We start from the raw sequence: 13621 nt of genomic DNA, 5'->3' as shown, positions 1-13621 counted from the left end.
CTGTCCGCAGACAGCTGCTGTTGTCTCCAAAACCCTGATCCATTGCCTAGACCTTAAGCAGTCAAAAAAAGATAACTTCGGCGGCAACACGACTGCCCCCCACTTTGTCCGACGCTCCACCGCTTCATTTTGGCCGACCGCTTTGTCCGTGCCCAAATCTCTTCACCGAACGAGTACTTGTAAAAATACAACTTGTCCCCATAGAAAAATAGTGACAAAAATACCTAGGATTCAATATATTATTGGTACGCAAGGTAGCAAGATACGTGTTTCAAAAGACTATGCCTCATTCTAGATTATATATGATATTTTGATGAATTGTGAAGATCATCGGTTCGCGTAGTAACTCGAAGTTTACAGCGTGAAGTGCAATAGCGTCCAACGGCACCCATTGTTTAGAAGAAAAGGGTCGCAATCGCCTTTCGGGTAGGATAGGCTAGTCCCGTTTGTTTGCGAAGGAGTCGGTAGTCTCTTGGACCTTCTGGATGTCTGTGGGCCGAAAAGTAAACCAAGATGTTTCCTTTGATTTTTACTGAAACCCCTGCCACTTCCTGAAGAAACGTGGCAACCGAACCAATAGGTAATAACATACAGGTACTAGAGCCTTGGCATAGCTGAACTACGGCCGGAATGAGACAAAGCTACCTCACTCTATATTCTTAACAAGAATGGACGAGGTCCAACCGACTACGTTTCGATCTCTCAACGACGAACTTTTTAGTCAATAGCAACGGTACTACTACTTACTCTAAGTATCTTTATTTTAAGAAGATAAATATATTTGACTAACTCATTTAGTCAATTGTATGACACTTCTATCCAGCTTTTGTTGGAAATCTGACAATGTTGTGTGGTACATTGAATATACGATGTAGTACAATGTAGTGTAGTTACCACCACAGAACACGATTTTGTAGTTGAAAAAAAGGTTTATTTAACGAAAAGATAGCTAAATTCTGTTTCAAACTGTTAACTGTTGTCTACTTCTGAAACACGCGTACTGCATGTTCCTTTTGCCAACAAGAGGAAGATCCTGTAATTCCCTGCGATCAGCTCAAACGCTTACAACATAACAAGCTTAAGTGACACGCATACAGAGTAAGTTCCGACGCTCACAAATATAGCATAAAACCATAGTGGGGGTCCGGCATATTTGTTAGTATTACCACTATCATTGTAATAATTATAATTCCCAAGTTTAGTTTCATTTGATCTTTCAGTTGATAGACGACCACTTAAACGTTTTGCAGATACTCTACAAATACTATATAATATATACACCGCCAAACGGGACGTCTTGAACATTGAATTTCCCAGTCCTTTAACTTGCGTACATGCGGCCTCGCCGTATAACAGTGCAGCTTATGACCTAAGCAATTCATTCGTGGATATTAACTCATGGCAACGTTTTCACGAAGAATTAAGATCTGAACAAATTTTCGCATATAAAACATTAGGCTACGTGAGGTGATTTAGGTTCGAAACCGGACATGGACACATTTTGTTTCGCGCAGAAAACCAGCGGCCGAGAGCAAATATCGCTTCTTCCATTTCGATAAACTTTTCATGAGGTTCTCCAATCGATAAAGTTGCATGAAGTGTTTTAGACAGACAACTAAAACATATCGATTTGATTATAAACGCTAGTCTGCTTTATCGCAGCTACTCGGCCGCGCGTTCACTCTTAAATAAGCTTCTCATAACACCGGCGTTCTTCTGTAAAGGAAACCATACAATAGTGGTATCGAGTGCGATGATGAAAAATCTATTCGATTAGCTTAAAATCTTCAAAAGGGAACAGATGGATCAAAACAAGCGCACCATCAGACGGAGTGTTCCTGTCTTCTCATTCAGAAAACGCGTAAGTGATCTTCAAACGTTGTTAATTTCGATCCAGCTCAATGTACCGATAATTATGATGAAGCGTAGGATTTTTACCTTTTAATTATTTGCTGTTGAAATAAACAGGAGTTTGAAGACGACTCTAAAGCTGATTGGTTGATATCAAGTAAACCATTTGCCAATAAAACGCTTGTTCTTTTAAATTTTTTAAGGTATTAGCTGCGTATCACATAGATGTGATTACGATATTTGAACGGCTAAGTAACGTAAATACTAAATAACTATTCTTTCGAGCGCAGTTGAGCCGAAAAGCTGTGGCCGCATGGTCATTTTGGCCCAATTTGATCGCTTAAAACTGAACTAAGTTTTTGAGAACCTAACAAATTTCCCCAGTGAAATGCGCTAGTCCTATTCAATTTTATTGTTTTATTACTATTGTTTCTAAATACACGACATTTTAACACGAGAAAAATTACGCTTCCGTAGTTCTATGTTTCTGCAACGGGGACACAATAGAAATTCAAGATAGTTTGTACCATTAGTAGATCGTTTGACCTGATTTCACTACGGGTTGCTGTTATGCGCATAACAATAGTCGTCTCGTCTCGTATCACACAAACACGATAGGTTGAGAAAGAGGCTCCGAAACAAATACTTCCCGAAAATTTCTGCTTTAAATTTGACAAATAATAATCTGATACATCTGTAGTTAGCAAGGCACAATTCTGTCCAGACACACATTCTGTGTAGAATCACTTGCAATATTATGACAATATTTGACATTAGATTAATATGATAGATTCGTCTACCGAATATGAAAGAAGCAAGCATTTTCATTAGGGTTTGTTCGACTTAGAGCAGGTAATGAACACATTTGGATAGCTAGAATGTCCGGTAGGATTTTACGAGGTTACTCTAAAACAGCCTGTGCCAGACTAAAATATAAATTAGCTATGGAATAGAATTCAGTTTCATAGTTTTGGAACGGCATCTTTATTAGCCTTGTCGCTTGAATCGGTTTGAATAGCTTCGCGCCTTCGAAATTGTGCCGATCCTTGGCTACAGTGGCATCAAATTCGGTTCAAGCGTTACTATTTCGATCGGTTGAATCGAACAGCTTAGCGACACTTAACTAAACAGTGCTAAGCAAACCTATAAAAACTAAGGTCGGCGAAGCAGAATATCGGCATACACAGAGAGGTACACGCAATGCGTTTCATTGCTGAGTGTACCATAATATGAGGAACTAGCCGTGCGTCCCAACGCCACTCTACGACTAATTTATCTGCATCATTATTGTACATGTGTGTGTGTGTGCGTGCGTGCGTGCGTGCGTGCATCAATAACGGCACGTATTTGAGAACAATACATATTATGTTTGAAAATGATATAAAAGCGCGTCGGCTTCTGTACCCGATATTCGGTCCTTTATTCTATATGTACATCGAGATCCCGATTAGTCGATTCAATATAGTAACTTGGAAGAAATGACTGTAGAACAAATATCTAGCACATTGATAAACACGGTCAGCTCGAAGCTCTAAGATAAATGACTTGTACACATCTACTCCGTCTGACAATTCTCTCATCGCTAGGTTTCCAGAAAGAGGCAGTGGTGTATAGGAGTTGGGGGTTATTGTGCACCCACAACAACAGCCGTCATTCACCCGGCTCATTTTGAATGAGGAGACGCGCACTTACTAGAAGAGTATTAGTAAGCGCCCTAAAACACTAGTTTGAGTAGATACCACAATAGAGGCTCCAGTAACGAACACCGCAAGCAAGTGTTGGTAAAAACAGAAACATTCGGCACATATCGCCTATGCTGATTTCAAGCTGTACCAGGTAGTTCCCCATTGTCAACCTTTGAAGCACTTGTTGAGTCTCGGCTTACTAGCCAACCTAGCAGTTGCCGGCGAGTGCAGCATCCTCTCCCAACTTACCTCTAGTTTGATAAGACCTATAGGTTAAGAGCGAAGTTTCAATGGGATACAGCAACGAAGCGTAGCTAACATTGAAAAAAAAGATCTCAGAAGAGGTAACGCTAATAGATCGTCTGTAAGCAGATGGGGAACAAGATGAAGCAGAGCTGAAAACAGCACATCAGGCAATCGAAGCTTCTAGTACAGCGGATTTGGCGAGCTGCTAAATGAAAAACGCCGTCGCAGAATTCATCGCGCGCTACAAACCCCCTATGTAAAATACATGTATCCATTTTTGCTAAAAATCAGGATTTAGTAATGGTAATAATTAAATGGACAGATCAACATTGATGATTAACACAGGATATAAATGTCACGACAGAGACAATGATGCCTACTGCGGTACTCAGCTTATCACGCTGCCTAAGAAACGTATTTATAAACAGCGAAATTTTTAGTTTATTGAGACTAGTATTCTCTCGGCGATACGATTGTAAAGGTGCCGCGATGTTTTAAATCGTAACGGCGAAAGGTGATGTCTCTCTGGTTAGTTTCGCAAAGTTGCTCGTAGCACCTTTTCTGGAACGGTTTACATTGTTTTTTCATTTTAGAGCCAATCTGTTAGTAGACGGAAATGGTCACTTTTTGGAAAATTCAATTTGACTATCTTTCTTTTCTGAGCAGAAGCTTTACATATTACCATTTTTACAAAGGGCATTGGACACTCGGATTTTGTGCGTAAACCGTTTCCTCAAAAGAGCCGTGATAAATGGTTGCTTTATAAAACGCTTTAAGTTGATTGTTTGTCGCGTAATTACGCTGATGCGTAATACTAACGCACTGGTACGATCGGAACATACAACAAATATTGTACGTGTAGCTTGCTGTAAATGGCACGCCGGATTTCTTCTGGAGGTGATAGGATCAATTACCTTATATCCTAGCGGATTACTCTTTAGTTTGGAAATCTAGCTTTATCGAGCTTTCTTATGCTACAGCGTCTCTGATTTGGTTCAGTTTTAAAGCAGAATAACAACGAGTGGACCAAAAAGTGCGACGGAGACATGCGGATGCGTAAAACGTTGAATTGCAGAATCGCTTGGTACAAATAATGTGATGAGTCCAATTTTAATTTTAACTACACTCGTCGTTGTCGGTTTTCCAACGATGGTTAGTACTTATCAAAGGATTGCAAAGAGTCTAACGAAAGAACTGCAAGGTTGTTTCAGGCCTTACTACCGTTAAAACCAGTCATTCTCTTCGCTTATATTACCCCGTTATAGCGCTTTTTTGACAATCAGGCCGAACCGGCTGGCAAGGGATGCACGACGGGTGTTGTACGGTTTCGGCCTCCTGGACCTAAACCCTGTGTGCTACAAAGAGCGTGCACTGCACGCAAGGTTTTCAGTACGCAGACCGCCACGACGTAACGGTAGAGGGAAGCTACGAACCTACGTGCTTTCCTTACCTGTCTTAGCGTCTGGCTCTTATTGAGCCTAATGGGAGTACATAGGCTAGGACGCCTATCGGGAGCATAAGAGTTTCGGAGAGATACAGTGCCATTGGCCACTTTGGCTCCACTAGGGAACTTTGCTTTCTGCTTGAGTCTGGGTCGAACACTCTTCTTGAGCGTGTCGTTTGACTACGTTGTCCGACCGTACCGAACTCGGTCCGAAGCTAGTTTACAAATAGCCCCTTCCGAAACAGCTTGTTTTATCGATCTTGTGTTACACCTATTGTGAGTTTATCAAGTGTACTTGATAGAGTATTAAATTTGAACATAAAAAATTAGCTAGCCTATAGTTTTCACGTATTGATATGTTGCTCAAACCATATTAAAGAAGCTTAGTGTGATAATCGTTTGATACCAACGCCTGTGATTTGTTACAGCTGATCCGAAGTAAGAGTGAATTCAAGAGCATTCAGCTCTAGTTAATTACATAGTCTTGCATACGGCGGGAGGTTTCGTCCGGGAGAGCGTTGGTAAGTTTTTCTGAAATTTCAAAATAGCTAAATAAATTTTCCCGATAATCCGGCAACGTGTTTCGAAAATGTTCGCAACTAAACGTTTTGAGAAAGGATGAAACAAACATAGAAGAGGATGCAGCTTTCGATACAAACAGAGCCAAGCCCATATTCTTCATTCAACTTGTATTCTCTTGATGCTCTTAACGAAGAGCAGGGGGCGTTTAAGAAGCTGGCTAAAGGACAGCTAGGACGAGCAAGTATAAAGTTTTTCATACAAAAGGGCATAATCCGTTCTAACACATGTGGCTATCGCAGAACCACTACGGCGAAATTTGCCCAACTTTGCATACAAATAGGGTGAATACAAAATGAATACATTATAAGGTAAAACCATTCATGTCAGCTGTCGGAGTAGTTAAAGTTTCTTAGAGAATTGAGTCTTTGGAAAATACGCAAAGCATCTAGAACATACCCGGCAAACACTTCAGCCGTTTGATATCTGAGCCACCTATATATTATCCGCTCTCACTGTATGTAGACAGGATTTGGTCTTAGAAATATTAGCATGAGAATTCGGATCAGGGTCGTATAAAAGAAGCAGTATCATAATCAGATTTACCATTTTTAAATTGAGACCGATACGTTTCAAAACTAGATTGTGCATTTTTTGAACCAATAGTCGGGCACGTTTCCGGTTATGCAAGCCGTCTACCGGATGACTTGTTTGTATGACAATGATGTCCACCTATCTGTCAATCTGGATGGCACAGTTATAAGGCCAGTAATCGTAAACATTATACACAAGGTCGTTCAATAAAAAACGTGGTAGAGTATCCTTTGGCTTCATTCTTTTGTTTTAGAATAGAAGAATGTATTATATTCTTATTTAGGGCTCTCTGACATCTGGGTGGTAACTCTTTTATTGCGTTATCATAGAAACCGGTATAGAACATAAACATATGGTACGAGAGTCTTGGGGGGTTGGCATCATATTGAAATTTGAATAATTGTTCTGTTAAGAAGTGGTCGAAACCTTCAAATGATACATATCTCTGGAATTAGTTCTACAGTTGTTGTTACTTTGTTGCAATGATTCTTCCGGTGTACGGTCGACTTTTGCCATGCAATCGTAGTAGTTTCCAATCTTGGTTGTTTAAAGCGGAATTTTGTCATCATCTCATTCAGTAGTAGATACTACACCGTAGCCGTAATCGATGATCCAAGACTCACGAAGTTTTAGTAAACAACACCTCTAGGCAGATACACTGGGGTTTTGTAACTGTGCATTTACTTTTAGCTAACGTCCCGCCATCCAAAATTTTCCTTCTGAAATTTTTTGGATCCAACGGCTCACGGCGTTTCTAGTCGTAGAAACTTCACCAAACACGTTTTTAAGGCAAGCTGTTGCCGACGCTGTAGTTTCAAAATTAAATTCGTAAATATACACCCTGGTTTTCCATGCCTTACAACAATTCATATGCTAAAAGCCCGACCGGCCCTAATCAGATGAATGCTCTTAGATTGCAAAAATACGAGTTCATCCCCAACACGTAAAAAGTGCCCCAAAGTTTCGCATTGTTATAAAAAAGCGGTATTTAAAAATATGAGATTAATGTTATTCATGTTTCGTAATGAAAATAATGTTAGAAACTTTACCCCGGAATTTCCGTGGTCCAAGGATACATCAGAATACGAAGACAGCTATAAACTGAAGAAGACACAAATATACTTATATGCAGACGAGCGACTTCCGTCATAAGACATAGCAGTGATCGTTAATCTCGTATCTTGTTAACGCAAAGCTTTGAGGTCGGTCAAATGATGCAACGCTCGTTGGGTCGTCTTAGATCCCCCGCAGGGATTCTTAAATGTTAGCATGCCCAACTTTCTAGACTTCTCCACAGGACGGAAGTTTTCAGCTAAGGTTAAACGCTTAGTAGAAAGTGGGCATTTCTAAGATGAATGCTAAATCTTGAACAAGTATATAACCATATGAGAGCCACAGGCATATCTGACAGTGTCCCAGTAAAGTTGATGTCAGTATGACATCATATGAAATGCGTAGGTAAACATTATTATTACTGCAGTAGCTATCTATATAATCTTCAAAGATAGTTCTAAACTTAAGCAGGGACGACTCCTTTATAGAAGTACGAAATATCCCAAGAGCTTTCATGTCTATCTGAGCATAGTTAAACGCGACTGAAGCCTTTTAGGACCATATAATACGGCGCGTGCAATACTCCTTGAGACTGTAAATAAACATTCATTCTTCTGTTTATATTCTGCGAGTTTGATTTGTTTTTATTTATAGTGATATCTCGTACTCGTTCTGCGAAGTCAAAGACAAAAATATATGACATCGTAGCACATAAAATAATTGTCGGAAACCGTGATGTTACATTTCCTAACATGTTTCTTAACACATTTCTTATGCAGTTTGCGTTCATACCCCGCCTTTAGTGGTTATACAGAGATGAGTTATAAGCGACTACACGATTCCCTTAAATGATTAAGATACACTATTTAACAGGAGTATCACTCGTTTATTGTACTTTGTCGTCGATGTGAACATGAACGAGTACCACGCCAGCTGAATTTCGAAACAAATCAGACCCCATCTTTGACGGTTAGCCGTGCTCTGAGCAGACATATAATGGATTTTAATAGACGCCGATCAGTCGGCATGTTGTCGAGGGATTACGGTGAAAAAGATTAAATGGCCGAGAAATTTAAGAAACTTTAAGACATCTCTTTGTCTTTGCCTGTCGCTTCAATTCGTGGACTCTGCTTTCTGCTTCGGCAGCGCCCATCGCAGAAGCTGCCAGCTCAGCAATTCCGCCGCTCTCCTTTCGACTCGTTAGCCCTTTTGGCCACCTCGGGTTTTAGATTGTCCCGCGCAACCCCACAGTTGCCCTATCAATTCTTCGGCCTCTTCGAGTAGCTCGGCTCCCTTTGAGTAGGGAGCAGCGATCTGCGAGATTGCTCGACACCGTTCGCTACGACTCTCTACCGTAGATTTCGCGTTAGGTGCACTTATTTAACACCAGGCAATAGCATAGGTCTGCTTTTAGTGCAGCGGCAGGCGCGGTTAGCAGACTCCGACAAGTATTGCTTGGCTTTGATCAGGAACTTTTGTCAAACAGCGTGATATGTTTCTTATTGTAGCCCCTTTAGCTTTTGCCTACGGTACGGTAGCTTGTAGAATTTATAGAGAAAGAACACTTGATGGAACTGTTAATCTCCGAGTTATTGGCTGGTAGTGAAGCCCGTATAAATCTCCGCAAAATCTATCTAAATGATGTAAAATCCTTATGGTCCAACGCAAACAGAAAACAGGTCTAGTTAGCCATTAACGGATGTTCCATCTACATCTACACGCTGATGTAAGTCTACACAGAAAGATTACTTGGAACACTATAAAAACTATCGGCTAGAAATGCCTAACGTGTGTGTGCTGCATTTTGTATTCTTTTCCTTTTTTCGAAGGTCAATATTTGTAACACAATTCAACAGCCTACCTTAACAATTAGTGAGGATGGTGTGCTGAGTGACTAGGGCAGCACATACGTCAACTGTAATGCTGATACTTAGCGTAAATATGATATATTCGGCGTCAATGAATTACTATCTGATATAGTTTAAAGAAAAACTAGGAAATTCTAGGTACAACTTGTCTCTCTCGGTGTGATCACGTTGAAGTTAGACAATGAAACGACATGACATATCGGCCACAACGATAGCAATGTGTGAAATTTTCTAGCTTTAAATAAAGTTGCAATTAATTATTTCCAATGTCGATATAACGACGTTTTAGGTAATTAAGTTATATTTATTGAAAAAAGGACAGGAAAAGCAATTCAAATATAATGTCACTAACTTTTAGGGATCAAGTCTTCTCGTCACCTAGCTTATCCTAACATATACGATATGCGAAATATCGATACGTTTAGATGCAAGAAGTTAGAGGCCCGCAAAACTTAGCTAGTCGAAAAGATTGGACTAAATTATAAATGGATGAGCAAAGGCCGAGTCGCTATGGTAAAGTACACGCTAGTGTAACTCTGCGGGTGGCGCTACACAGTTATTAAAAGACCAGCCCAGTCATTATTTCAACCGACTGAGGCTGGGCTGCGGAGAGGGAGCCCGAATGAGGCAGAGGAAACGAGGGGCAGTCGTGCAGTGATGTCTGTAGCTTGCTGCTCCACATGATGTACTCGTCGTTCACCGACTGCGTAGGCGCGCAACGGGCATCGGATACTCTAGAGCCCCAGACCTTCGCTGAAACCGTTGGAAAGCCAAGCGGCTATGTTCAATGTGGAAATTATTAATAAGCACGCTACTCGTTCTTACCTTTTGTTTTCTTGGACGACATGAGACGCCCGGGTGAGTTACTGCAGAAAAAAGATAAACGTTAAGGAGTCGAGATAAATGCGCCACGCGAATGCCCCGTAGGGGTACTCTAGCCTACACTAGGATTAGCTGTTGGATGTAGGATAGCTAATTGAGAAATTAATTCCATTGCACTGCTGCTGATCGAGGGCTATACAGTTTTACCGATAGTGGTATAAAGTAGCGATAGCTTGTCGACCTGTTGCAGACGATGAGCGAGTATGGAAGTGCATGGATAATTTGAAAGTATGATGAACTAATACACGTATGATAATAACATAGGTACTGGGTGAGCATTTTCGGTTTATAAGACTAAAAAATGACTGCAAGTTTGAGCCATGTCACCCTTTAGTATGACTCTCGAGCCAAACGTAGCAATGAATTAAATTATGTTCTGTTCGCGTTATCCGTTGCAAAGTACAGACATTATTTGTGCGAACTCAAAACGGTCTGACCTTTTGGAGTTCCGGAACACTTACGTCACGTATAGTGGAACTAGCTTGTTTCGCTAAGACTACTCTTCGGAATAGATCAAAATATGCTCTCGGAATTATTAGCAGAAAAACGACCATGATAACATAACCGAGATAGAAGCTCGTAACGCCCTGTAGGCAAGCAGAAAAATAGAAATCAGCGCGATATTCTCAACCTGTTCCTAGGGCCAATAGTCATATGCATATCTAAAGCACACAGGAACATCAATGCAAACATTTGCTTAATAACACCAAGTTATTATTATTCTTTGAGGGAAACGCGTAACGTTGTCGAAGAGAAATTAAGATTGACTTCAATCGTAGATAATCGTAGAAACGAACTATTTCGACATGGCAATGCTCGGAGTTAGTTAGCAAACTACTGCGTTATATATAGAATTCTTTAGTTTATGCTTTTGAAAATTACCATCTACTTATGTACAGTGTTTACATTTACCACCTGCAAAGTGCCTCCCCCAATCTATCCGTAAACTTCCCATCACATATAGTCTTTGTTGTTTTTCGAACAGGCGAAACTGTAGTCGCATCGAGTATTCCCCATCGTACGAAAGCCTTTGATCAGTGAACCTATGGCGTCATATTTCTAAACTATTCAGGCCGTGGGAATTAATAAACGATAGCTAACAATTTACCGCTTGCCATCTGGCAGAAGAGCCAATCTACCCAGGTTTTGAGCACAGCATATCTGATCCATTACCTCATGGAGCGTCAAACATTTCACTGGGTTAATGAAACGAGAGTAGCGATAACTGAATAAAGGTCACTAACCGGTTACACCGCTGAACCCTATTGAAATTTGGTTTTCGCGGACCAACTAATTATCGCCCACATTTATGTCACATTTAAAATAATCGAGCAGCGCGGCTAACGTAACAACTAAATTAGGACGTATACAATTTTAAATAGCAGCCTTATATGGCCTTCCCATTTGGAATAGTTAAAAGACGACATACGAGCTAATAAGTGGTATGTCCACGTCAGATAAGCAAACCAATTTTACCATCTAATTTTCAAGAGCAATATACAGTTGGTATACGTTACTCAGCCACAAATATTCACTATAAAATCCAGTCACACACACAAACCCCCAGTCTGAGGTAAACCCTTTCATGAGCGGTGTATTCTGTCAAGGCGTGTAACATATTATCACGCTTATCTGAGAGTACTATTGGTAGTTATTATGGAAAAAAAAAAACAGCTCCTGTCTATTATTGTGGCGGCGACTGTGGTAGCCGCTGTTATTATTCATTTGTTATCAAAACTTTCGTTCAGTTACCAACTTGCTTCTGTTCGGATCTATATTATACTAGACGACAGTCTGCGCGCCAGCAGTGTGATGAGGGGCTAACTGCTTTCGTAGCCCCGTCAGCCATTCGTTCGGCTTGTAATAGCCGATGTCAAGTTTAGGGGCAAGCTACACACAACACCACACGTAGATGAGATAATAGAAGCTGTTGGTTGAATTGCGGACAACTGGCCGACGGTCCCTTGTGGCCATTGCCATGTTACAGACTAAGACTGAAATACGATTAGCGAATTTTTGGCGGTATTTTCTTCTTCGGATGCTTAATCGTGTCAATTCGATGAACGTTAAGGAGGGAGGATTTACTTGCGATGGGGTGCGTTAGTTCGGGGGGTAAAAAGAAGGTCAGCCTGACGGTGTGCTGGAGACAGACGAAAAATTCTTCTGGTCGTTTGAGCTTTTTGGCACGGGTTGGATATAAATGACCGTGTCATACACAACAGACATTGTCGTGTCGTTAGTTGAGTAGTGGGCTAGAAGGCGAAATAGAAACAATATTTACATTCTGCATGATGCGTGTTTTTGTCGTGGTGATAGCAAGCTTTCTCGCTCTGGTGAGCGCCGGCGACCTCGGAGGATACGCTGGAGGTCATGTTGGAGGCTACGGAGGCGGCTTGGGCCTCGGAGGAGGCCTCGGTTATGGCGGAGGCCTTAGCTATGGAGGAGACCTTGGAGGTTACGGAGGAGGCCACGGCTATGTAAAAGACATCACTAAAGTGATCACCAAGGCTGTGCCTCAGCCCTACCCAGTTCCCGTGCCGAAACCTTATCCTGTTCATAAGGTAGTGCCTGTACCTCACGCTGTACACGTGCCTAAGCCATATCCTGTTCCAGTGAAGGTGCCCGTGATTAAGAAGATCCCCCAGATTGTGCATGTTCCCAAGCCTTACCCAGTGCCTAAGCCTTATCCTGTACCCAAGCCAGTGCCTGTACCGGTTCCCGTGCCCGTTTACAAAGACAGTCCATATCCCGTTTATAAACATGTTCCTATTCCAGTTCACAAGCCTGTTCCGGTGCCTGTAAAGGTCCCTGTTCATGTACCTGTGCCCGTCCACAAAGAGATCCCCGTGCCTCAGCCCGTTGAGGTCCCTGTGAAGGTGCCTGTGTACAAGGAGGTGCATGTCAAAAAACCTGTTGTTGTACCGCAACCTGTCTACGTGAAATCGCACCATGGAGATCTTGGAGGGGGCTACGAAGGGGGCCTCGCCGGTGGGTATGGAGGCTACGGATATTAGATTGAGATGCTGAAGAGTGAAGCAAGACCAAATAAGAAAAAACGAGTGCCATCAAAAACGAAAGTCTATCCGAAGTAGATCTACATATTGATGTACAATTATCTGCGCTTCCTACAAATCGCAATGAGAAGTTGTTTATGTTGGGACCTGAATTCGTTAATGAATAACCAAGCCAAAATAATCCAAAGCTACATGTGTACAAGTTTGTAAATAAAAAAAAAGCACTTTCTGTTTAGAAACGCTTGTTCTTGATTCGACACCACAGTTTGGCATAGGCATACAGGGTGAACGTACTTTGTTAATAAAGGAAACGTTGTATAGTTAATGGTATTGATCAAGTTAATATTATTAGGTTACAACGTTTCATCTGTTGATGATTGGCCCCTACATTGCAGCATCAGTAGAGTTTGCAGTTCCAAGGGTGTCATACCTTCGAATCTCTTTCTTCTTGTACTGATAGGAAAA

At 41.3% G+C, this 13621-nt stretch overlaps 1 protein-coding gene across 1 annotated transcript; it reads left to right on the top strand.

The window, feature by feature from the left end:
• The first annotated feature begins 12379 nt into the window (after positions 1-12379).
• On the top strand, positions 12380-13402 carry LOC111243128 (uncharacterized). The gene has a single exon (XM_022788238.2). It carries the CDS (start codon positions 12431-12433, stop codon positions 13154-13156), a length of 726 nt encoding a protein of 241 aa, XP_022643973.1. The 5' UTR covers positions 12380-12430; the 3' UTR covers positions 13157-13402.
• The last annotated feature ends 219 nt before the right edge of the window (positions 13403-13621 follow it).

The sequence above is a fragment of the Varroa destructor genome, unplaced genomic scaffold (assembly GCF_002443255.2).
Source record: "Varroa destructor unplaced genomic scaffold, Vdes_3.0 BEIS01000001.1, whole genome shotgun sequence".
Classification (NCBI taxonomy): Eukaryota; Metazoa; Arthropoda; class Arachnida; order Mesostigmata; family Varroidae; genus Varroa; species Varroa destructor.
This window is presented reverse-complemented; position numbering and strand designations above follow the sequence as displayed.